Source organism: Oncorhynchus mykiss, chromosome 9 (genome assembly GCF_013265735.2).
Source record: "Oncorhynchus mykiss isolate Arlee chromosome 9, USDA_OmykA_1.1, whole genome shotgun sequence".
Lineage (NCBI taxonomy): Eukaryota > Metazoa > Chordata > Actinopteri > Salmoniformes > Salmonidae > Oncorhynchus > Oncorhynchus mykiss.
In genome coordinates this window covers 44,960,409-44,985,776 of record NC_048573.1, presented here as the reverse complement: position 1 = coordinate 44,985,776, position 25,368 = coordinate 44,960,409, and the positions used below count along the sequence as shown (strand labels likewise).

Sequence of the window (25,368 nt, the reverse complement as noted above, 5' to 3'; positions counted from 1 at the left end):
TTTCTCATGGTCTGAGAGTCATTAGTTGACTTTTGACAGCCCATTTGGAGTTTGCCATGTTCATTTAACTGAGGAGTGGCTTCCATCTGGCCAATCTCCCATAAAGGCCTGATTGGTAGAGTACTGCAGAGATGATTGTCCTTCTGGAAGGTTCTCCCATCTCCACAGAGGAACTCTAGAGCTCTGTCAGAGTGACCCTTCTCCTTTTACCACGATTGCTCAGTTTGGCCGGGTGTCCAGCTCTAGGAAGAGTTTAAAATGTTTTATATAATCCCTTTTAGAATAAGGCTGTAACAAAATAAGAATAAGGACGTAACAAAATGTGGAAAAAGTGGAAAAAGTCAAGTACTTTCCGAAGGCCCTGTATATATGGGCTCCCGAGTGGTGCAGCGGTCTAAGGCACTGCATCTCAGTGCAAGAGGCGTCACTACAGACCCTGGTTCAATCCCAGGGGTCTGTAGTTCCTGTTCCCAAGAAAGCTAAGGTAACTGAACTAAATGACTATCGCCCCGTAGCACTCACTTCTGTCATCATGAAGTGCTTAGAGAGAATAGTCAAGGATCATATCACCTCCACCCTACACGCACTTCAATTTTCTTAACCCCCCAATAGGTCCACAGACGATGCAATCGCGATCATACTGCACACTGCCCTATCCCTTCTGGACAAGAGGAATACCTATGTAAGAATGCTGTTCATTGACTACACCTCCAAACTCATCATCAAGCTGGAGGGCCTAGGTCTCGACCCTGCCCTGTGCAACTGGGTCCTGGACTTTTTGACAGGCCACCCCCAGGTGAAGGTAGGAAACATCTCCACTCCGCTGATCCTCAACACTGGGGCCCCACAAGGGTGCGTTCTCAGCCCCCTCCTGTATTCCCTGTTCACCCATGACTGCGTGTTCATGCACACCAACTCAATCATCAAATTTGCAGACGACACAACAGTGGTAGGCTTGATTACAAACAACGACGAGACAGCCTACAGGGAGGAGGAGGTGGTGAGGGCCCTCAGAGTGTGGTGTCAGGAAAATAACCTCTCACTCAATGTCAGCAAAACAAAAGAGTTGATCGTGGACTTCAGGAAACAGCAGAGGGAGCACCCCCCTATCCACATCGACAGGGCAGCAGTGGAGGTGGTGGAAAGTTTTTGTTCTTCTGTGTTTATATCACCAACAAACTGAAATGGTCCACCCACACAGACCGTGTGGTGAAGAAGGCGCAACAGAGCCTCTTCAACCTCAGGAGGATGAAGAAATTTGGTTTGTCACCCAAAACCCTCACTAACTTTTACAGGTGCACAATTGAGAGCATTCTGTCGGGCTGTATCACAGCCTGGAACGGCAACTGCACCGCCCACAACCAAAAGGCTCTCCAGAGGGAAGTGCGGTCTGCACAATGCATCACCGGGGGCAAACTACCTGCCCTCCAGGACACCTACAGCACCCGATGTCACAGGAAGGCTAAAAAGATAATCAATGACAATAACCACCCGAGCCACTGCCTATTCACCCCGCTTCAATCCAGAAGGCGAGGTCAGTACAGGTGCATCAAAGCTGGGACAGAGAGATTGAAGCTGTTTTTCAATCTCAAGGTCATCAGATTGTTAAACAGCCACCACTAGCACAGAGGTGGCTGCCTACCTACAAACTTCATATCACTGGCCACTATAATAAATGGTCACTTTAATAATGTTTACATATCTTGCGTTACTCATCTCATATGTGTATAATGTATACTGTATCCTTCACTATCTATTGCATCTTAGCCACTCTGTCACTGCTCATCCATATATTTTATACTTATATATTCTTATCCCATTCCTTTACTAGATTGTGTGTATTAGGTTTTGTTGTGGAATTTGTTAGATATTAGGTTTTGTTGTGGAACTGTTAGATATTACCTGTTAGATACAGCTGCTATGTCGGATCTAGAAGCATAAGCATTTCGCTACACTCGCAATAACATCTGCTAACCATGTGTATGTGACCAATAAAATTTGATTTGGGCTGTAACACAACCCAGGCTGTGATCGGGAGTCCTATAGGGCGGCGCATAATTGGCCCAGCGTCGTCCGGGTTAGGGGAGGGTTTGGCCGGGGTAGGTTCTCATTGTAATAAGAATTTGTTCTTAACTGACTTGCCTAGTTAAATAAAGGTTAAATAATAAATATATATTCATTCCACACCATGAGGTTGGAATAATAATGTTAAAAGGATGATTATGCATTTAGTGTAAGAGCCTTTTGAAAAAAAGACTGTTTTTCAGCCTGTTTTGGTGGAATTACGTTTTGGCCTGCCTGGTGATATCACCAGGCGGTAAATGGGTTAATAGACCAATACGAAAGTGTTCCATACCTCTCAGCCAATAACAGCTAATTTTCAGTTTCCCCCTCCCCACTCAGACAGTCCTAGCAAACTTCTTGCAATTTTTTGTTTCTGTTTTAAATTACACTGGTAAAAAAAATATTACAAAAATATCACAGCAAGGTACTTAATTGTTACCCAGAAATGATTTGATATTGAGATAAATACAGCAGCATTGGACCTTTAAGGACTTCTAAAAGTGAACATTAATCCATCTATAAGCTTACCTTATGGGCATTTCTTTAAGTTCCTGAATGTGACCTGTACAATTCCAAAGCCAGGTCAGCCTTGAAGAAACTGGGCCTGATTTGAAGGGCTCCACTTGTGCTCAGAATAGCTCAAAGAGTGTGTTTGTGTCTTTGATAAACACTTGGTTTTCTTCCTTTTCCATCAGTGGAATTTCAGCAGGATAAGAGGGGCAATAACAAACACAGGGCAAATAGGAGTGTCAAAGCATAATGAGTCTATTTAAGAAGGGCCATAATATGATGACTGTTAGCTTGGGAGAAAGAGGCCTTGGTCAGGGGACAGCCCAGAAATAGAGCAAATATTGACATCTGTATCCTTCCGAATTAACATTCTCTAGTAGTTTTTTGGGGGTAGGTTTGTGTAATCCTCCTCCTCACGCCAACATGGTTCAAACGTCAGCCAAAGGTTCTACCCAGGTTTGGTTTAGTCTGCCGGTCGTTGAACACCCCCCAATGATTCAAGAACATGCACGCCTTAAAAGTCAACATGGTGGCGGGTGATATTTGAGGCCCACTGGCTACTATAGGCTGGATTCCAATCCAATTTTCCACTCTCACTTCCTCTCTCCCTTTGATGAATGTAAGCTTTATCAGGCACTGGGAGTATGCTTTTGAATTGGAATCAAGCCATTGTGCTGGTTTATACTGTGGCCTCTGAGCAACACTGAAATAAGACAGATCTTCAGAGAGAGGAGAATCTGTATGCTGCGATTGTGATTGACAGTGAATGGCCCGCTCAACAATGCTGGGTTATAGTGTGATCTAAGCAACATTGGAATAGACAGAGCTTGAGAGAGATAAGAGGAGAATCAGGATGTATTTCTTTGGCTTTGATTGACAGCAGAACAATGCTGGGGGTTAATCAGATCTCAGCAGGGGTGTCTGCTGTCACTGGGGTCAAGGGCAGGAGGCGGAGTGCACCAAACGGGGGCAATTGATTGGGCGAGAGGTGTCGGTGTTGAAGGAGAGAGAGGTCACAGACAGAGAGCCCTGTAATGAATACGGAGCTACAATGCCAGTGGCCATGTGAAGATTCTCCCCCCACACAACTTATTCTGAGAGCTCTTGATTGGAATATTCTACAGTATAGTAGTCCAATTAGAAAACAAAGCTTGGTTACCACCTCCTTGAGGAGGCTACTCTCAACATCCTTTCAATTAATAGAATATTGATAGTTTTAGTTTGACTACAGGAGCTTTCTGTTTGAACAAACACCCTTTACAATATGCTTTCTGTCAAGTGACAATCCTCAAGCTAATACCTCGCTCTACAGAGTCCCCTAAGTGTGTATGTGTGTGGATGCGTGTCTCTGCGTGTGTGTCCATGTGTCTGTGTGTGCGCAAGAGCAACTAGTTCCGCCATTGTCCCATTGATGACTGACACACCATCTCTTCCCCCGACACAGGCAGCTCTTTGTTGTTCCCAAGGGCCAAACGAGTTCAAAAGGGGGGAGGGGGGTGTCGGGAACTGAGGGACGGAGGGAGGAAAGCAATCTGCTGAAGGGGATGCAAGTGACAGGGGCCTTGCATGGGGTTGGCGAGGAACGGATAGAGGGGTCTTTCTGGCTGACAGGATGCAGGCTTTTTCGAGGGGAGGGGGGAGCGGGAAGGGGGAATTAGCGAGGGAGGAAGAGAGGGAGTGGATTGTGTGTATATTATTATATGAAAGTTGTCAAAGGCCACTTTCCCATCAGTTTTGATCTTTCATCCTAACTGCAGGTCATTGAAACAGTGGATAGGGTGTGAGAAGTAGCGTCAGAGCGTAGCTGGGCGTTTATGCTCAAGCCGGTCTTTGTGTCCATATATATGTGCACTGCAAGCGTGTGTGTGCATGGAAGTGTGTGTCACTCACAAACTGGAGGAAGACTTGTCCGAGGGAATGCCCTGGCTGTGGCTCCGGGTGCAGGCTGGCCTCCACTGCAGACAGCACCTCTCTGTGAACGTCCAGGATTGACTCAATGTTGGAGAACAGGATCTGTGGTAGCAGAGAGAGGGTGCGTCTGAAATGTCATCCTGTTCCCTATATAGTGCACTTATTTGGACGAGGGCCCGTAGGGCCTCGCCACATTTTGTAAAAAATATTTTATGCATAGTAATTTTTGTCAAAGCATCATTAGGATAGTTTTTAATAGGCGGCTATATTTACCTTGACATGCTCAGGCGACAGACACTGTTGCTCTTCGGCAGTTTGTCGGATTCTGTGCAAAAAGGCCTGCATGAGGAAAAAAAGAAAAGAGAAAGATAGTGGTTAGGTTCATACTGCATGTATCATACACTAGGTGGTATATGTACAGCAATATATGATATGGGGGATTGCAGTCATCAGTTTACTTTAGATTTAAGGATTAGGTTGGGGGTGAACTTCATCCGGTGAGCTTCGTAAATATTATGGTCTCACCTGTGTTTAGCTTAAGCTCTGCCTCAAATACCTTACATGCATACAGAATCCCCGTGGTACGTGTAACTAATGTATACTGTAAGCCCTTGCTATAGAAGACACTTAAACCAATGTACCTGGGAAATCGTCGGCGACACCTCTATAAATACCTCAATTATTGAGCATCACACTTTTTTCCATTTCCTCGATGTAGCTGTGCGGTGATAAGCCCACGTCAGACTGATCAGCTGCTCAGTGGCTCGCAACAGTGTGTTTGTGAGCACTGCGTCTCCCTGCAGAAAGCTGACCTGTCACTCAAATCCTGACGAGAGAAAACTAAAAAAGGGAGCGGTACTAGAATGCCCCCTCTGTCTCTTTCTTCCCACCTCACTTCCTCTCAGGTTGATTGTCTGTCTTTGAATGTCTCTCACAACTTCTACGAAGCATACGCTTGCCAAATAGGAGCAGTGTGTGTAAAAGAAAATGTATGTGGAACTTGATCATGACGCCTAATAGACAGTCCACAAGGAAGCAGATTGCTCATCCGGCATTTGCAAAGTGGACCCCAACCTCTTGTGGGGTTTGGAGGCACTGCTTTACATCTCCTCATCCATATCCACAATGACAGAGCAGGCAGATGCACACACGCAATAAACTATGTAGCAATAAAATATGTAGCAATAAAATAATCCCCTTACTGCAAATCCCACCCATCTGGCTCTCCAGGCAGACTAGAACAAATGCTCCAAGTCTTGGAAAGATTTCAAATAGGGCTTGAACCCAGGTCTGGTGCTGTTCTGCTTTGGGATGGTTCAGGACGGGTGAATTGTGCTCCAGGCATAATATACTCATTAATCCTCCCATATGGTGACTTGTACCATGTCCATGTTGAAGGAGTCCATTCATGTGGAAGATTGCCCCCTGGCATCTTAGAAGGAGGGGGGGGCAAGAAACAAGGACTTCCACACTACATGGTGAGGAGGACAGGGGGATGGGCATGGAGGAGTGGTGGGAGGGGGGTTAGGGTTGGTATAGAATGGGAGAGGAGGGGAAAACGAGAGTATCTCGAGTCACAACTTCGTAGTTCGTACAACTGCACCATGGACGGTCTTGCTCTTAAAATGTCTAAATGTGCCACAAAGATGTGGAGGAAGGGGGTTTGTATAAGTGTGCGAGGCCGCAAGCAACAAAGAGGTCCTTTCGGTGTGTTACATCCAGACACCAGTGATTCTCACCTGGGCTGTATTGGCTATCGGCAGTGTTCCGTCACCAAACGACTGCACTTGTTTATTTTAAGACAAGAGGGGGCAGCTTTGTCCATCTCAAATCGCCATGCGCCGCTACCAGCATCACAGAATGGGGGGTGCAGATCAGGTAACACATTGGCGGGGGGGGGGGGGCATGGCTGAATATTGAGGAGTCAGTATCCTTAAATTTAAACAAAAATTATAATAAATGTAAAAACAGGTGGCTGGCAAGGAAAAAAGCAGACAAAACAATAAACAATGTGTAGAGAGTAGACATCACAGATTCATGCTGACAGGAATCTTCCATTGGACATGCTTCTAAGATGACTATTCACTTGTTATTTCCAAATCAATTAAGGTGGTAGATTACGTCTGACACTGTTGTTTTTCATATGTCCAGGGCTCAGGTTGCCCTTTATGCAGGTTTTTGACGTCAGTGAACAGGCATCGGGGCTTTGGTTTTCCGCTTCGGTAAGATTAACCTTTCTCTTGTTGTAAATAGGCAAATCAAGGTAAGGGAGGACACTACCATGGTTACTGTTGTCGTTTCTCGCTAGGGGAACGTGACAGAGAGGTGGAAGGCAAGCTGCCAGAGGACTCGACTGACCCCACAGTTAGAGCTGCTGTGATTGGGTGAAACCGGCATTCTAGGAGTCAAAGGGCACAACTTGACCCCCATAGGCTGTGACGTTTGGTGAAAACTCAGGGACGAGAAAGAAAAAGCATTATGTGCATTTCTGTTGGGCACTCCCCACTGTGGTTGGGGTATGCTCTATAAATTCATTATAAAAGTACAATACGCAAGGTATGCATGCCAACAAAAAAAAACTAAGCGAGTCATAAATAGCAAGCAAGGTTGGGGTCAATTCAGTTAGTTATTTTGTGTCAATTGAATTGAATACATTTTAATTCATGAATTGTCATAGAAAACATTTTATTTGAATTGACCCCAACCCTGATGGCAAGACACCTGACACTGCATATGTAATCCACTGTGCTCTTACTGATAGCTAAAAATAGCATGCAGACTACATTTAGGTAAATCGTCAATACATAATGTGCTAATAACAGCACGTCAAATGATACACCGACCAGGGACACAAATTTCATTTTGGAGATCCTCAGATTCATCTCGGTGATTAATCGTCTGCTACTGTACGGTGCAAGGTCAGGCACAGCTGGTGAATGGAGCAGAGGATCAATATTACAAATCCAGGGTCTGTAGCCAGAGGGGCTATGGGCTGGAAGGGTGAATTTGTTCATATGGCACTCCCAAAGGAGATCAGTTCATTCTTAAACTCGGCTTGCCAGACAAATGACCGCCAGACGGTCCAGTATTAGACACTCCAGAAATGTTTTTACTTTTCCTACTGAAAAGCCAAATCTCAAAGTATTTAAGTAGCATGCAAATACTATTAATCACAGCTAAACCACTGAATGCCTGACTCAATATCTCAACTTGTAGTTTAGCTTTGGTCTTGAGATATAAATACACGATCCAGTTTGCTAGCAATAGGTTATACAGTAGGGATGAGAGTATCACTTGTGGTAATTGCTGAGTCTTCAACCTTGTGTGCACTGTCTCAGTCAGGGCTTGGTTTCCAGTGTGTGATCTGGACAGAGGCATACTTGATTGATTGTTGGATCTCCAAAGAGACTTGCGCACTCTGTCACTGTTGTGTTTCTGGTGGCTTGCTGCCAGTGCCAACACACTCAGCGTGCATGTGCACGCACACACACACACACACACACCTCTACACAACTGTTCAGTCATACACCATAAGCCACAAACAACTTTGAATGCTAAATAAACCAAACCATTAATTCTTCTACCAAAGGGGTACAATAACACTAATGAATGATTCATCACCCAGGCCCCAATCGTCAATTCCCCGTACGAAACCCCTTCTCTTCCAGGCAGCCATACCTCTAATTGTTGTGCCCCTCATGAGCCACTGAGGGCTTTGTCAGGATTGCCTTGGAGATGTGCTTTTATTGCTCTCTCTGGTCTGAATACATTCTGCCCCCCCTCCCCCTCTCCTAAGAGCCCACCTGCTTTCAACTCATTACTGAGCCCGACTCTGGGGTCTGTGGAAGAGGAAACGATTAAATCCCACCCGTAATAACCAGGTATTAGAAAAATGCCACCCAATATTAAACCTATCTATCTTGGCTGGGTCTGGTTATTTCCATGCTTTAGCGAGAGAGTCGGGGGAACGCTAGGTATACGAATCACAGTACAGCCTCAGTGACAACATATTAATAATTAGTTCATGCAGAATGTTCACTTGCAACATGGTAATTGTGTGGACTGGATGATATGAAGGTAAAATAAATAAAATTAATGTTTTATCACTTTGTATGTAAACTGTCAAGTCTTTGGTCTGCAATGTCTTTTTCATTCGGTGTCGGAACCCAGTAAGACTAGCTGTCGCCATTGGCGTCGGCTTATGGGGATCCTTATTACATTAAAATCAACTTTGATGCACAAGCTGGTGCTGCAGACCTAGCTTCAATATGTTATTTCAATGGTCAGAAGACTACGTGCAAGGGAACTGCTCACTTCCCTAAACAATGAGGGTTAACAGCGCCACAACAACCATTTTGTGACACCTTCAAGAGGCACTAAGTCTGTGTATAATTCTGAGTGAACCCCCTTTAATAAGCCCATGGCAATGCATTTCCTCACACGAGAGCGCTTAGCTTTTCATTTGCATGCTAGCTTTTCATTGCCATTTTCACAAACAGCACTCCTGTTACTCCTCATTAACAAACACTACTACAAGTCAATTAGTTTAGACAACATTTGACAAAAGTCCCACTTAGGTCTAGTACACAGAAGCCCAGTTACAAAGGATTTGCTGCTGTTTATTTTCTTTCTTTGTTGGTGCCTCTGTGGTGTGCAAACAGGAAATGAAAACTTCTTTTGTCTAAATCTATTAAAAAGTGTTTATTTTTTTCAAGTTAGATATGCGGTGGCTGGACTCAGAGGGGAAGGGGAAATAAACAAACAATGCACACAGAGTGAGTGAAGATCTGCTGGCTGGCTCGCAACACAAAAGCTGCAAGGAGGTTGTCCTGCGACAGGAAGTGAAGCTTTGTGAAGAGAGGAAGTGTGCGAGTGACATGTCGGTTTGAATATTTCCAATCAGGACATGCATGAACAGAACTGCTGGTTTTGTGCTAACAACACACTGTAAGAAGTTAAGACAGAGCTGCAGTGTTCAGTAGTGGGCTACCGCTAAATTAATAAGTTCTTGTTGGAGAATTGAAAGTTGGGAAATTATAATTGCATTAAGACTAACTTTGCATTACTGTGACATTTAAACATATTAGGCCCAAAAGTCTTAGGCCCACAGATATGATTAATGCAGTTGAATTCTGAACACAGGCTACATCAAATGCTTGATTGGTTAGGAACCCCAACAAAACCTTGGACGTCACCATAAGAGACATAAGGCTGCACTACTACTACTACTCATAAAATGAGTTTGTTAGGGTTTTATTTATTTCTACTTCCATACTCTTTTTATGTCATAGATGAAGAGGAAGCGCAATGAGAGCTAGTAGCCAACGCCCAACCATCACTACAGACAGATAGATAGCCTTTCTCTGCCACAAGCTGCCGGAGGCATGCTCAGCCAAACGTGGTCCAGTCTTGTATGACCAACAGCCAAAGGGTCAGATGTGGGTTGGTGACCGGGTTCGCCGTTTGTTGTGAATTAGCGAAGCGAGGAGGGGCCAGACCGAGAGGTGTGAACGAGCAGACGGACCATATGCTGGCGTCGGGCTCTCCATTCGCTCAACTGGAAAGTGACTGGAGAGTGAAAAGGCCTGCTGCCTCCAACGTCTGCCCTCTGATTGAAGAGCCTGGGTCGGGTTCACTGGGTATGCCACAGAAAACATATCTGAAATGGAGCAATGAACCTTTCTTATTGGAAGGTAGTTGGCGACCTCCTCCACTTTAAAACGCTCTCGCCCGTTTCATGCCTACGGAACACAACACTGATTCTAAACACACTATTTTCTGACCCTAAGCCAGTCTGACGACAAGTGGTCCCTCTGAGCTAAGCTCGCCAATCTAAACATGATTGTGTTCAAAATTCTAAAATCACATTAAATACGGACGTAGAAAGAAGGCCGCTTTCAAATCAGCTCATATTTGAGACAATTCTGTTGAGAGTGGTAATGGTAACACCAGACTACATCCATTAAAGCTCGACTTCCACTGGTCGTGTGGACCAAATCAACCCCATAGTCCCTGTGATGCAGTTGTGTCCATAAGGACATGGGGGAGGAAGTGCTTCAGCTATATCTCCTCTTTACATTGTGAAATAACAAGCAACATCAATCTGATGGGGAAATCTAAATTGGCACATTCAGTAAGAAACCCAAAAAAAGTGGTGCATTCAGCTGGGGATTAACTGATAGAGAAGTGGATCATTTTGCTATGTCATAACAGCCGGCGAGAGCGTTCCAAGTTGCGAAAGTGGGGTAAAAATCAGAGATCCTCACACAAAGTCAGTCAGCTGTAGTGGCGATGCTGGAAGTGCCATCACGCTGTTAGCACGTGGGGTCTGTTCAGGAGGTTACAGCACGTTCAGCTAGAAATGTTTTGAGTAGAACAGGGACTGGCGTCATCTCTACTCATTACATTTCTATCTGCAATGTTCCGAATGTTTCCCCTCACTGAATACACACGTGGATTCACGAGAGGAAAGGGATCCCTTTAATGGGGTTATAGACACTCTGAAAAGGTTATCCAGATTCATTTAACAGGATTAATCAGGAGATTCACGGCACCTTGACTAGGAATGTTCTACTTCACAACCTTATGAATGACACAGGGGGTTGAAGAGGGGGCCCTTCTCGGCTGATTTGTTAAATGTCTCAAAGGATGTTCTGTTCCGTTTCGGCAGTTAACTGGCGTTGAACTAAACATCACATTTGTCCGTGTATCGACATTTTTTGCACAACTCATGGAGTGTGCTCACTGCTAAGTCACATTGACATAGTGACACTCTCCAAACATCAACAATAACAACCAAACGTCTGACTGGGGTTGTCAAAAGTCCTACTGTTGAGTTACCGTCATTCATCTTCCCACGTTCCCTCTCCACATCAGTGAGGTGTTTAAACAAGGAGCCAAAAAGGATAAGCCTTTTTCAGTCCTTCATTCAATCACAGACAGGAGAGCTTTTTTGTGGATCCCATGCCGCTAATCTGGCAGCGGGGTAGGCAGAAAAAAAGAACGTGATGCTAAAAGTAGCACGGGGGTTTCTTAAAAAAAAATAAGTGTGTGCATTTGAATAAAATTCTAAGCCCTCTCTCTGCACCTCATGTGATTGCTGTTGCTGACAGTCAGATGTTTTGCAGCTCAGGGCCAAGGGCTGAGGGGAAAGGAAGAGGGAGAAGAGGGGGAGGGGCAAGAAAAAGCAGAAGTCACAAAAGGAGCGCTCGTCCATTGTGAAGAGAGGGGAGGGCAGAAGACGTGGTGGAGGAGGAGGGCAGAAGACGTGGTGGAGGAGGAGGGCAGAAGACGTGATGGAGGAGGAGGGCAGAAGACGTGATGGAGGAGGAGGGCAGAAGACGTGGTGGAGGAGGAGGGCAGAAGACGTGGTGGAGGAGGAGGGCAGAAGACGTGGTGGAGGAGGAGGGCAGAAGACGTGGTGGAGGAGGAGGGCAGAAGACGTGATGGAGGAGGAGGGCAGAAGACGTGATGGAGGAGGAGGGCAGAAGACGTGGTGGAGGAGGAGGGCAGAAGACGTGGTGGAGGAGGAGGGCAGAAGACGTGGTGGAGGAGGAGGGCAGAAGACATGATGGAGGAGGAGGGCAGAAGACATGATGGAGGAGGAGGGCAGAAGGTTGGCCGGGGGAAGGGTGGCAGGTACATTTTGCCACTAAACTCCTGCATGGTCTCACGCATGCCTTTATTAAGCAAATGAAAATGCTGTTATTTTGTGATGGGTGGCTGTAGGGGAAGTGGCCTAAAGTATTAGTGGTATGATGAAAAAGCAAATCAATCACTGGTTTCCAGGAATTACATCTGGGTACGACCATGGGCAAAGTGAAGAAAGTATGTGCGTTATTATGGTTCTCTTTTCCCTGTGTGTGCGTGTGCACCTGTTAAAGAGGTCAGTCAATTGAGGAGAAAGATCCCTATTTCACCTTCTCTGGTAGGAACCCTTTCATGGGTCAATGAACAACTGTGGGTGTGAACAGGAAACACATGGAGAGGAAAAATAAAAACGCAAATCGGCACCGGTGAATACATTTAGGAATCTTTCAAAATCTAACAGGATTGGAAGTCTTCCACTTGTAGGCAGTCTACTGGGCAAGAGAAAATGATATGGGAAATACTCATAAGAAACAGGTACTGCATATACTTCTAAATACATGCTGCCAACCCCATTTCATGATTCGTAATGGGGCAGAACTCTCTCACGGTAGTCTAGCAGGTCTTACATAACCAAGCATTGGGGTGGGAGTCAGGGGAGAGACTGGTACAAAGCTGGAGAATTTTCCTGTTTGCTCACCAGCGATGGCTACATCAGCATTCAGCAGCTATGGTCGTCGATGAGCACCAGGCCAGCTCAGTCACAAGAGAACCCAGTGTATCAATAACATAGCCAAGCACTAAATACACTTGTCAGGTTCTCTACCCAACCCCCCTTTTCAATTCGCTCCAGTTCCCACACCAGTAAAAACGAAGTTCCTGAGTGAATTGCAGATCCAAGCTTTGTCCAAGTAGCCTAACATCGCAGTTCACCGCCCACAACCCCCCCAAAAGAAAACAAGCTAAAAACAGTAGTGTCCACCAAAAAAGGGGCTCTTGGTTTTTTGCTGGGAAGGGAGGGAAAGATTTGGCAGTGAGGGTGGACAGGGTAGTCTTGGAGAGGAGGCCGAGAGGCCCTTTTGGGTCGACATGGCATGAAATTGAAGAAATAAATGAAGAAATCCCCTCTTTGTGGCCGGGCCACAGCAGAGCGAGAGAAAGGGCCCCATCGTGTCACCACCATGAAGGGAACCCCAACAAACCCCCTTTTCTCTCAAGACGTAAATTATCTGACCCCCCTCTAAAATCTCACCCTCTCCCCCACCAGCCAACTCTCTCCCAAAAGCGACCCTCTTGGCCAAGTTCATCGCCAACACAAAGTCCCCTTTGAGTCTTCTCCTTTTTCTCCCCGTCTCACTTCCGCTTTAAAAGGCTTTAGAGTTCATGGTTCTTTGAGTGGCTCACACGGGCGGAAGCTGGCTCGCTACGGGGGACGAGTCGGTCTCCTCCATTCGATTAAAGTGGTGCTGTAGACAGGAAGACTAGAGCAGAATCTTCCTCTCAAAGACAAGAGAGACCCTGTGCGGTCTTCTCTGAAGGTCTGAGGAGATTGTCAGTCATTTAAATGGAACCAATGACTTCAGAAACATTTGCTCGTTCGTCACACACAAGAAGTCTCTCCATACATGACACTTTGTCTGGGGGTTGTCAGAAATCCTGCAAGAAGCTGTGCTTTCTAACATAGCTGAAAAACCAACGTAAAACGTTGTACTAATTGGTTATTGAATGTCTAGAAGGAATGGGATCACAATAATAATAATAATAATAATAATAATAATAATAATAATAATAATTCTAACCAAAACAAATGAGTTCCTGCAGCTGTGCTGCTAGAACCCATAATTAAACACGACTCTGTGAGAATGGAGGCTTCTATCATGACAGGGTACAGTGTACAATGCATCTCATATTGCTACTTGCCTGTAAGTGAGAAGCCTGAATATTCAAATACCTCTGGGTTGCAGAAATGATGAAATACAGCACGTCCTCTGAACCAGGGCCTTTTTATTGGCCCAGTGGAAAAGAAGCGTGTCCAATTGGAGGGGAGGGTCTTTTTAACCATCTCATTTGGGGGTAAGTGTTCCCGACTTAACAGTCGCTGAACGTGTAATGAATCGGTTATAAATATCCTTTTATGAGCTCTTGGCTCTTTCAAGTCGATCCGCCGTTGCTGCCACATAATTATGGACAGTCCCCTCACACACACACACACACACACACACACACTTCTAAACAATAATTACAGACTTCCAAAGCCAACTCTATAATGTGCGTTTGCGTGAGAAGTACATAGTAGTGGGGACGTGTGGCACTGGAGATAACATCTAGGGACAGAGTGGAGAGGCCGTCTGGATGTGTGTCCACTGTGAAAGGGATCAGTGGGACAGGGTGAGCTGTCAGAGATCTGGAAGGTTCCACTATGATACAGGCCTTTGTCTGACGGTGATGTAAATCCATTTAAATTCAATCACTTTTTGACAGCATCCCTTTTAATTTAAACAAAACTTTCCATACTGGAGACTTACATTTCCCTCACTAACTTTAAATATCAGCTATCTGAGCAGCTAACCGATCGCTGCAGCTGTACATAGTCCATCTGTAAATCTGTAAAAGCTTACCATGGGTTGTCAACCATGGGTTGTCAAAACATTGACATTATTCATTCCTCTAAAAACTCAGTTTAGACCCACTGTACATCATCTGAGGTGTTTGTGCTGTGCCCGCCATCGGCCGAGACATAACACGCTCTTGTACACAGGGTGGGTGTTATTTCAAATCATAGAAATAGGACCCATCCCTTCAGACAACTGCAATTTAGCTGGCACACCACTGAAAATGTCAATTTAAAATTTACATTTCTACTTCTAATTACTACCCAAAGACGGCCAACGGTCCACCCACTGTTGAATGTCAACTTAAAATGGCCATATCTATTATCTAGATTTCAATAGGTTTCCTATAACAGTATAATTTAAAACAGATATTCCCATTCAAGTCAACATTCTCTGATGTGTGGACCTCCAACCATCTTTGTGGTACCATTTTAAAAAGTTGACATTTAAAATCTATTCCCATTTTAGTAGATGTATCAGTAGTGCTGAGAAATTAGTGCTTTTTGAGGACGGTTCGGCTTCGGTTTGATTATTAAAAAATACTAAATTAATTTTGATTCTGGTTTAGATGATTTGGGTTGAATGCTGTAAAAGTCCCATGATGGTAGTCTCATTACTGCTCATCACTCATTTATTTCACTTTACTTTAATAAAATTGTTCAGTTGTGTATATTACATTTGTTTTATTTGATGACTTTATTTCAATTCCACGTCATCATCTCTATAGAGCTGCTGCCCTATGCTGTCTGACAATAATCACTATTTTAGTGCTTCTTCAAAGTAAATAAGGCATACTTTTATGACTGCTGAATACCAATTATCAGTTAATTACCACAGGCGTAAAAGAAAAACAGACCGGACAAGTAGATGCGCAATGGGTTATGGTCATTGTAGTCAATGACCATGTTTTATGCATTAAAATATGTAGACTATTGGCCTGTTGGAAACTACAACTCCCTATTAGATCGCACAGTTTAGACTGGATCTGATTTAGCCCTAGAAAAAACTGTGCAATGTGTGCATTGATCTAAGAAAATAACTTGTGTTAATGTGTCTGAACCGATGGCCGGCACAACAAAACCTTGATGCAAAATAGGGTCTAAGCTACAAAACATGCAAACATGAAGAAGCATTTTAGATCATTGACATGAAATAAATAAATATGCTTTTAAAATGATATCAATCTCAACCATTTATCTTTTCCAGCGATGAAGACATGGATGTCTCATGGTATGCCAAAATTTGTCAACTTTGAATGTCTTTGTCTCTTGAATGTTTTGAAACTCATGTCCAAAAAGTCACCTTCTGATCACTTATACAATGAACAAATACATTATGGAAGGTTTCATTCAAGTCAAAATGGGTACTGTCAGAAAGAGATTGAATTCAAATGGATTGGGTAATTTGTGGATCTCCACTCCATACTGCAGCCCATTTTATTGCTGTTCGCTAGATAAGATTACCTAACATTTGATTAATGTAGAGGAATCGGGAGTTATTGACAGCAATGGAATTATAGCTTCAATATGTAGTGAAATGGTTAACCATATTAATCCTAGTGGTACAACATGAGGTGTGTGCATGTGTATCAATCAGTTCGACATAAGCAGCGTCATTGAGACCCGCTGAGGAGATGGCTCGTGGGGGAAAGTGCATTAGCACCCTGGCATACGATCACGGCCATAATGGGATCAAAGCAGACACCCACTGGTCCTGAATCAGACAAGAGGAGCGGAACCAGGCAGAGACAGTACCGTAGCCAATAAACAGTCCCGATTCAGCTGAACGGTGTTCTCTCTGTGAAGCATTGTTCCCAGCCAGTTAGTCACCAAAACTGATGAGAGAACAGCCAATGGCATATTTTTTTTTTCACCTCTATTTAACCAGGTAGGCTAGTTGAGAACAAGTTCTCATTTACAACTGCGACCTGGCCAAGATAAAGCAAAGCAGTTCGACACATACAACAACACAGAGTTACAGATGGAATAAACAAAAATGCAGTAGAAAAAAAGTCTATATACAGTTTGTGCAAATGAGGTAAGATAAGGGAGGTAAGGCAATAAATAGGCCATAGTGGCGAGGTAATTACGATATAGCAATTAAACACTGGAGTGATAGATGTGCAGAAGATGAATGTGCAAGTAGAGATACTGGGGTGCAAAGGAGCTAAATAAATAAATACAATATGGGGATGTGGTAGTTGGATAGGCTATTTACAGATGGCTATGTACAGGTGAAATTATCTGTGAGCTGCTCTGACAGCTGGTGCTTGAAGTTAGTGGGGGAGATATGGGTCTCCAGCTTCAGTGATTTTTGCAGTTCGTTCCAATCATTGGCAGCAGAGAACTGGAAGGAAAAGCAGCCAAAGGAGGAATTGGCTTTGGGGGTGACTAGTGAAATATACCTGCTGGAGCACGTGCTGCGGGTGGGTGCTGCTATGGTGACCAGTGAACTGAGATAAGGCGGGACTTTACCTAGCAAAGACTTGATGACCTGGAGCCAAATGGTTTGGCGACGAGTATGAAGCGAGGGCCAGCCAAAGAGAGAGTACAGGTCGCAGTGGTGGGTAGTATATGGGGCTTTGGTGACAAAACAGATGGCACTGTGATAGACTGCATCCAATTTGTTGAGTAGAGTGTTGGAGGCTATTTTATACATGACATTACCGAAGTCGAGGACCGGTCGGATGGTCAGTTTTACGAGGGTGTGTTTGGCAGCATGTGTGAAGGATGCTTTGTTTTGCGAAATAGGAAGCCGATTCTAGATGTAATTTTGGATTGGAGATGCTTAATGTGGGTCTGGAAGGAGAGTTTACAGTCTAACCAGACACCTAGGTATTTGTAGTTGTCCACATATTCTAAGTCAGAACCCCTCCACCATGACACATCTTCTGATCAGATGGTACCATGCCATCTTTAACTGAACCCAATGAGACTAGTTTTACAACAGTAGAAAAATACAGGTAAGTCAAAATAAAGGAAACACTAACATAGTGTCTTAATAGGGCGTTGGGCCACCACATGTCGCCAAAACAGCTTCAGTGCACCTTCGCATAGATTCAACAAGTGTCTGGAATGCTATTGGAGGGATGCGACACCATTCTTCTATGAGAAATTCCATAATTTGGTGTTTTGTTGATGGTGTAATACGCCGTCTCAGGCACCGCTTCAGAATCTCTCATAAGTGTTCAATTGGGTTGAGATCTGGTGACAGACGGCCCTATCGTGAAACATCAGCAAGTTGAGCAGTCTTCTGCCAAATGTGCCCCAACAATCACCCCTCTTTCAAAGTCACAGATCTCTTCTTCTAGCCATTGTGGCTAGAAAATTGCCAACTAGGTCTGCCCAGCATTTGTATACACACCTGTGTGGAAGCACTTGCTTTCAATATACTTTGTATCCCTCATTTACTCAGGTGTTTCCTTTATTTTGGAAGTTACCTGTACATGACTGTACAGACATTGGGGTAAATCCTAAGTTCCTAGTCAAATGTTCACTTATCAATGCATGACAAAGCGAACATTCAACGTAAGTGCATGATTCGTCCCTGAACTAGGATTCCCTCAAAACACTCATAGAGTGTTCGCCCACTATTCCAACATATTCTCATATTTAAGCACGCATGTAGACACGGAGCACAGTCAATTAGAGGTCTTAAGATAAACCACAAGGAGTCACACACCCCATCCATCACTACTGTCACAAATCAACCTTCTATTAGTCTTCAACTAGGCCGGGGTGCAGAAAGTTCAACATCGGAACTACAATTCAACGTTCATCAAAACCCTTTGGCGCTGTTCATGGTTGGAGAGTGTGTCAGAATGGAAGGTCTACTACGGTCGTAGCGTTTGGTTGTGGTCAATGTTTCTCAATAGAATGGTGACCTTCGCCCCCGTCAATCCCCCACACATCTGGTTCTGTTTGACAATCCTGACAAACGTTTCGCTGCCCAGCAGCCTCTGTCCACAAACTGTTCCAGGCAATTCCCAAAGGGCGCTGATGGGAATTCCTGGATAGTTCTCTCTGTGTGACTGGCTGACATGCCATTGGGTTCAAATCCAAACTTTTACAGGCATCCTTCCATTCTACCTTTTCACTTGGGAGGAGAAAAGAAAACGCCCTGTTCAATTAATGGGTATTGGCTTGCTCTGGGAAAGTACTTGTCTCGCTTTTGTTCAGGTCAAGATGTCAAGCGGGCATTGATGGTCTCCCATTGCTGCCTTTTACAAGGGAGGCCATGTAACTAATTCATCATATATCACCTATTTCGAAAACACTTTGTGTGACCATTAACATTCCTTGTCGTGACTTTTTTACATTGAAGGCTTGTGTCACCGAAGTGTCCTCATTCAAACTGAACAACACATCTGGATAGACTTCACTTTGTCTACGTACTTCAGTGTGCTAGAAAACAAACACACAGGCCAATTGAGAACGTCACTGACTCCTGACAGGGAGAGAACAGTCTTTCAACAGACAGTGCTGCTATGCCTATGGTATTGTATTCACCGCGACTATGCAGAGAGATCCACGTTTATCTGATCTCATGAACCACCATTTACCCCTTGAATTCCTAAAGCAAATGCTTCTGCATTAAATCAATAATTACGGCGTCACAGAAAATGATTTAACACCACAAAGAATTTAAAAGCTAGAAGGAAGAAAGAGATATATATATACACATACATACAGTTGAATTCAGAAGTTCACATACACTTAGGTTGGAGTCATTAAAACTAATTTTTCAACCACTCCACAAATTTCTTGTGAACAAACTATAGCTTTGGCAAGTTGGTTAGGACACCTACTTTGTGCATGACACAAGTAATTTTTCCAACTATTGTTTACATGTGCAGTTGCAAACCATAGTCTGGTTATTTTATGGCAGTGGCTTCTTCCTTTCTGAGCAGCCTTTCAGGTTATGTTGATATAGGACTCGTTTTACTGTGGATATAGATACTTTTGTACCGGTTTCCTCCAGCATCTTCACAAGGTCCTTTGCTGTTGTTCTGGGATTGATTTGCACTTTTCGCACCAAAGAACGTTAATCTCTAGGAGACAGAACGCATCTCCTTCCTGAGCGGTATGATGTCAGCATGGTCCCATGGTGTTTATAATTGCGTACTATTGTTTGTATAGATGAACGTGGTACCTTCAGGCATTTGTAAATTGCTCCCAAGGATGAACAAGACTTGTGGAGGTCTACAATTCTTTTTCTGAGGTCTTGGCTGATTTCTTTTGATTTTCCCATGATGTCAAACAAAGAGGCACTGAGTTTGAAGGTAGGCCTTGAAATACATCCACAGGTACACCTCCAATTGACTCAAATGATGTCAATTAGACTATCAGAAGCTTCTAAAGCCATGACATAATTTTCTGGAATTTTCCAAGCTGTTTAAATGCATAGTCAACAGTGTATGTAAACTTCTGACCCACTGTAAATGTGGTACAGTGAAATAATCTGTCTGTAAACAATTGTTGGAAAAAATGACTTGTCATGCACAAAGTAGATGTCCTACCTGACTTGCCAAAACTATAGTTTGTTAACAGGAAATTTGTGGAGTGGTTGAAAACAGAGTTTTAATGACTCCAACCTAAGTGTATGTAAACTTCCGACTTCAACTGTATATGTATGTATGTGGCAGTCCAAGTAGGATTAAAACAGGGTGATCAGTCCAATATAGACAGTTCAATGCCAAACACGTAGCTCGATATGTGCTTCCCTCCTATGCTAATCCGCTCAGAAATATCTGTAACATTTTGAAAACATAGCCACAGGGTATGTGACATTATGCCACTGCGCTACTCCAGAGGTTTAGACACGTTAACTAGATTCCTCAAATTCCTGATGCAGTCTTATGCTTCGGAAAGAAATGGCTTACGAGCACACATGACTAGAAATGAAACCAAGATTAGTTGGGCCTGACACTTTCCTCTTTTTGTGTCATGGTGTGGCTGTAATCTGTTGGCTTGGCAACATAACGGCTGCAATAAGGTACTAATTGTCTTGAGGGAGACCGAGCGCTGTGACTTCTTAAGGAGCACGACATCAAATGCATACCTCCCATTGGAGGGTTAAGCCTTGGCCCTGGGTTTGGACAGAACTGTAGGGCTTGTGTAACGGAATTGTCACAGTGTTGGAAGACAGGATGGGATACAAAGACAGGGCCCAATGGGGGGCAATTTACGTGAGCTTTGGGGAGGAGTAGAGGTCTCCTGGATATGCTGAGACTTAAGATTTTATTCAATCAAAACCTTGAGCCAGTTTCAAGGGTAAGACTGAAATGTGTATTTGGACTATTTTAGATCAATAAAACAATGCTTACCACGTAGAATCTAAAGAAACAACTGGATATGTAAGCACATTTTCATAGTGTAGAAGGACTGCTGTTCGTCAGACTCTACAAGATATTGGCTGCCTGGCTACCCATCCACATCGCTCTGGCCAACTGACGTTTCTTCTCCACGATGAGTTTGGATTGGCCTCCCTCCCCAATGAGTTCTAGAACGCGAACACATTCCGACCACTCTGATTGGTCCCAGAAACCGATGGGTTGGGCCAGAGCCGGCCTACATGATGACGTTATCAACTTTGATACTCTGATTGATTAGAGACGATCCAATCACTGATACATTTGTTTTGTACAACTCCTCTCATTTTCAAGTAACACAAACGACTTCAAAGATGGAAGTTTCAGACTGGTTGTATGAAACGATCAATAGAGCAGCGGGAATAAATTCAGGGTGAGTAGACAGGTAAAGATATTGGGCCTTTGGCTCCTTATTGGTCACTCATCAAGTTGAGGCACATGATGAGCTTTCGTGTCAGGCCTTTGAAGTCTTATTAAGAAGCGTATTTAAAAGGGCCAGAAACAAACTACTTGGCAGGAGTCGGGACCCAGCAGCAACCCCCCAGCGCTTCTATTCCAGACCCTTCCATAAAGACACGACGGGGCGTTTTCCCTTTTGCAGAGTAGAGTCTGGTTTGTTAGTTAGAGCCCTGGAGTTGGGGTTACAGAGTTGAAGCCACCGGCGCAGCAGGCGGGAGTTATAAACGGACCTATTTATAGTAGTAGACACCAGGGCAGAGAAACCTGATGCTGGTGTATCCTAGTGTGGAGAGATGGCGGGATGATGGAGAGAGCAGCTTAGAGAGGAAGCTCAAGGCTGACTTCCTGTGTGTCTTCCAAGGTAATGAGCACAGCCTTGTGGGTCATCCTGTTTGTTCAACCAGGCTTGTCATTGGCCCCACCACAGCTGGATTGGCCACAGGAGTCAACACCAGCTTGGCAGCAAGGGGAAATAAAGAGGATTTGAAGGTTTCACCTTTAAGGAGGAAACCACAGACATATCCTCGGTCATATACTCACTGGCATGGGAAGGAACACTCAAGCACACACACAAATCAGATGAACCCCCTTACGAGTAAGTTATCTAGTGTGTGTGTGTGTGTGTGTGTGTGTGTGGCCAGGGGCGGGTTACAAAGGGCTGCACATCTCCAGATGTTTCCTATTATAGGTTATGGAGTATCAAATGTTTCAAAGTCATCCCTGAACCACTTCCATCTTTTCCACATGCGCACATGACAGACAGTGGTTATGACAGAGGTTATCACCCAGCTAATCAGAACATTACGATAATACAGAGTTTTAAGGCCATGTAGATGTCCAGGGTTGAGTTAAGTTGGAGACCGTAGCAAAATGCTTTGAAACGGAAAACCAAATAAGTGTTCTAATTGGACAAGTCCTAGATGGTAAATATTCGTTAAACTTTGTCTAAAAACGTTCTCTCCCTACTGAACACAACCCAGGTCGGGTGGAGGTTTGTGGGAGAAGCGTGTCGAGGTTTGGGTGGATATTATGGCCAATTTGTTTTTTGCAAGGCTCCAATGTTGTGACGAGTGGTCAGGATGCAAAAAGACATCTCATTTACAAAAACACCAATCGTTGTAAAAGTTGCATCTCCTTTTTTCTAAGGTTTGCTTAAATGTTGTGGAAATCCCACACCACATCCACACAGGATGATGTCACTAACCATATTCATGCCATATCCTACATTTTGTAGGATAATGTCGGGAAAATCCGAGCTGATGTGAGCAGAAAAAACTAGCGCCGCACTCCAATTCTTCAGAGAGCTGATCAACGCAAATAAAGCACCGTACCATTTAACAAACATGAGTAGATACCAGTTACCACCAAAGACTGAAATTAAATTAAAGTGAGCTGTCCAAATGCAAAGCATCGGTTCTACTAGTCCCCCCCAAAAATGGGACCGGAGATCTGGAATGACATTGTGGCGCAAAACGAATCCTGTTATCCCCACCCAGCCAATTTGATATGCTCGCTGGCTTCGGTAATTGCCAAGAGATAAGGGACGTGGGTTAGAGATGTCAAAAGCTCGATAAACATTTCTGAGTGTCATTCCGCTCGTACGTGTATCGATTGTGTGTTTGATGCAGACTAGTTGCAACACAAAAGGTGGAGGAAACAGAATCGATGGCGAGAGCAATGGGGGGGGGGGGGGGGGGGGGGGGGTATTCTTTCATCAACCGCTGCGCCTCCATTTCACCCCAGCCTCTCTCATAACCAGCGTAGATTATGAACAAACAACCAACCGACCGACCAAGTGTCTCTCAAAGAGGAAAAGCTGTGAGGCTTAGTGGTCAGTACAGTATCAGATTACACTCTCAATCTCCCCCAAGGTGATCACTGACTCCCCATCTATCGGCTCAGGTGTCTTCAATGGGGGGATAGAGAGAGACTGGGGCTATCTTTACTAAAAACATATGGCCTCAGTCCTGGCCCATCTAACCCCCAGCCAGACAGTCCTTATCAACACCAGATTGGCTGTTTGACGACAAAAGCTTGGATTCCCGGCAGGGAGGGGAGAAGGGAGTAGCATAGCATTATCGGATTAGCCAGGATTGGAGCGAAACTGATTTTATGGATGTGTTGGAGACTTTCCACAATCCGCTGAGCCATTGATGCCACGCCATGGCCGTCACTAGATCAATGGACTTTGGGTAGCATGCGAAGCACACAAGATCATACACAGACACACATATATAGCCACATGCACTGCCACATGCACTCACACAAAACCCGGGTGCCATGAAAATGAGTTTTACAACAGTTGTAAATAGTATTATCAGCCTTATCATTACAACAGCAGACAGTTGATTCTGCAATTGTCCATAAACGTAAGTCTCTAGAGTCTAACCCCTGGAGTGACGTGAACGGGTTAGTTAAGTGGACAGCAGTGTGCTGCTGTTGGGGCTATCCACCCCCTGGCCCCATCTTCACCTGAGCAAGCATGGGTTAAATTAAGAGATGTTACATGATGTAATGGGAGGCAAGAGGCTGCCGTGAGGGGAAGTAGGAGGATGAGATTCAGACATTGCCTGTATGTTTTAGAAATACATAGAAGTTGGGAGTCATGGTGTGTGTTTAGTCCCCGGTTGCTTTACACCAGTTAATGAGGTTTGTTGACCGTTATGCAACGCTGCTCCACATAAAGTGAATAATAAATTGGGGATTAAACGTGAAGAGTATTGGGGATTAAACATGAAGAGTATTGGGGATTAAACGTGAAGAGTATTGGGGATTAAACGTGAAGAGTATTGGGGATTAAACGTGAAGAGTCATACAGGTCTAAAAATGAACAGTTGATTAGTTTAATGCTTGTTCATTACTTACTCTACTTTCATACACTATTCCCATAGAACAACCCCACCTTCATGTTCATGCATAGCCCCCTTCCATGTTCAGGCTCTCCATGGGAAGTGTGTAAGAGGACAAAATATTGAGTTCACCCCAGCACAGAATGCCTATTGACTGACAGCCCTCTTTTCAAATGTGTCAAATCCATTGGGCACATGTCATCATTCTTTCCAGCCCTTGGATGCTTATCAATCACATGTGGTCATTTGTATCTTACAACATATCTGATTCAAATAACCAACTCAACATCATCAAGTTTGGATTATTTGAATCAGTTGTGTAGTGCTAGGACAAAAACCAAAACGTGCACCCAAGGGGGGGGGGGGGGGGGGCAGGACCGAGTTTGGGAAACCCTGTCATATAGCAGTTTGCAATAGCCATGGTTCAAGGTTAGGCTGTCATCATCCATCAATGAGGCCACCTGCACTGTGCATAGAGACGACGGCCCGGATAATGGGAGGAGACAACACAGGAGACTGGAAACAAAGAGATGACAAGGAGAGGTGACAAATTGAATTGCCACCTGCAGCTGGTCTAGACTCGAGCTTCGGGCACAGCGGTGTGTTCTCGGGTGACGCGTGAAAAATGAGCCCATTCATTATTCAGATGTGATTATAGAAAACGTGATACCTAACACTTACTATGAAGTGATACATTGGCTCGCAATTATCAATGAATAAATGCACACCATTACTGTCGCGAATCAGCGGGAAACCAGGCTACATCATTTGAATTGCGCTTCTATTAAATTCACGGTTTCTACTGGGGTTTTATCAGAACTTACAAGATGAACAGACTGATGAATGATGGCGGAAGACGTTCCAAAATCAACGGTGTTGTACTAGCCCAAGCCTGTGAAGTCCCCGTTCCCCCAACGGAAACTATAAAATGCAGCTAATCATTATTATGGACACCACTCTACAGGCTGCCATCAACAGAATGGTGAACTGTCGCTACACATTAAGA

The 25,368-nt window shown here is 44.3% G+C and overlaps 1 protein-coding gene across 1 annotated transcript in view; it reads right to left on the bottom strand.

Moving 5' to 3' along the window:
• The window catches only part of prex1 (phosphatidylinositol-3,4,5-trisphosphate-dependent Rac exchange factor 1), a 113,484-nt gene that overhangs the window by 87,283 nt on the left and 833 nt on the right, over nucleotides 1-25,368 (bottom strand). The window contains exons 2-3 of the mRNA XM_036988120.1: nucleotides 4,759-4,824; nucleotides 4,465-4,587 (exon numbers count right to left, since the gene is read on the bottom strand). Of these exons, the coding sequence (XP_036844015.1) occupies nucleotides 4,465-4,587; nucleotides 4,759-4,824 (189 nt within the window). The remainder of the gene's footprint in view (nucleotides 1-4,464; nucleotides 4,588-4,758; nucleotides 4,825-25,368) is intronic.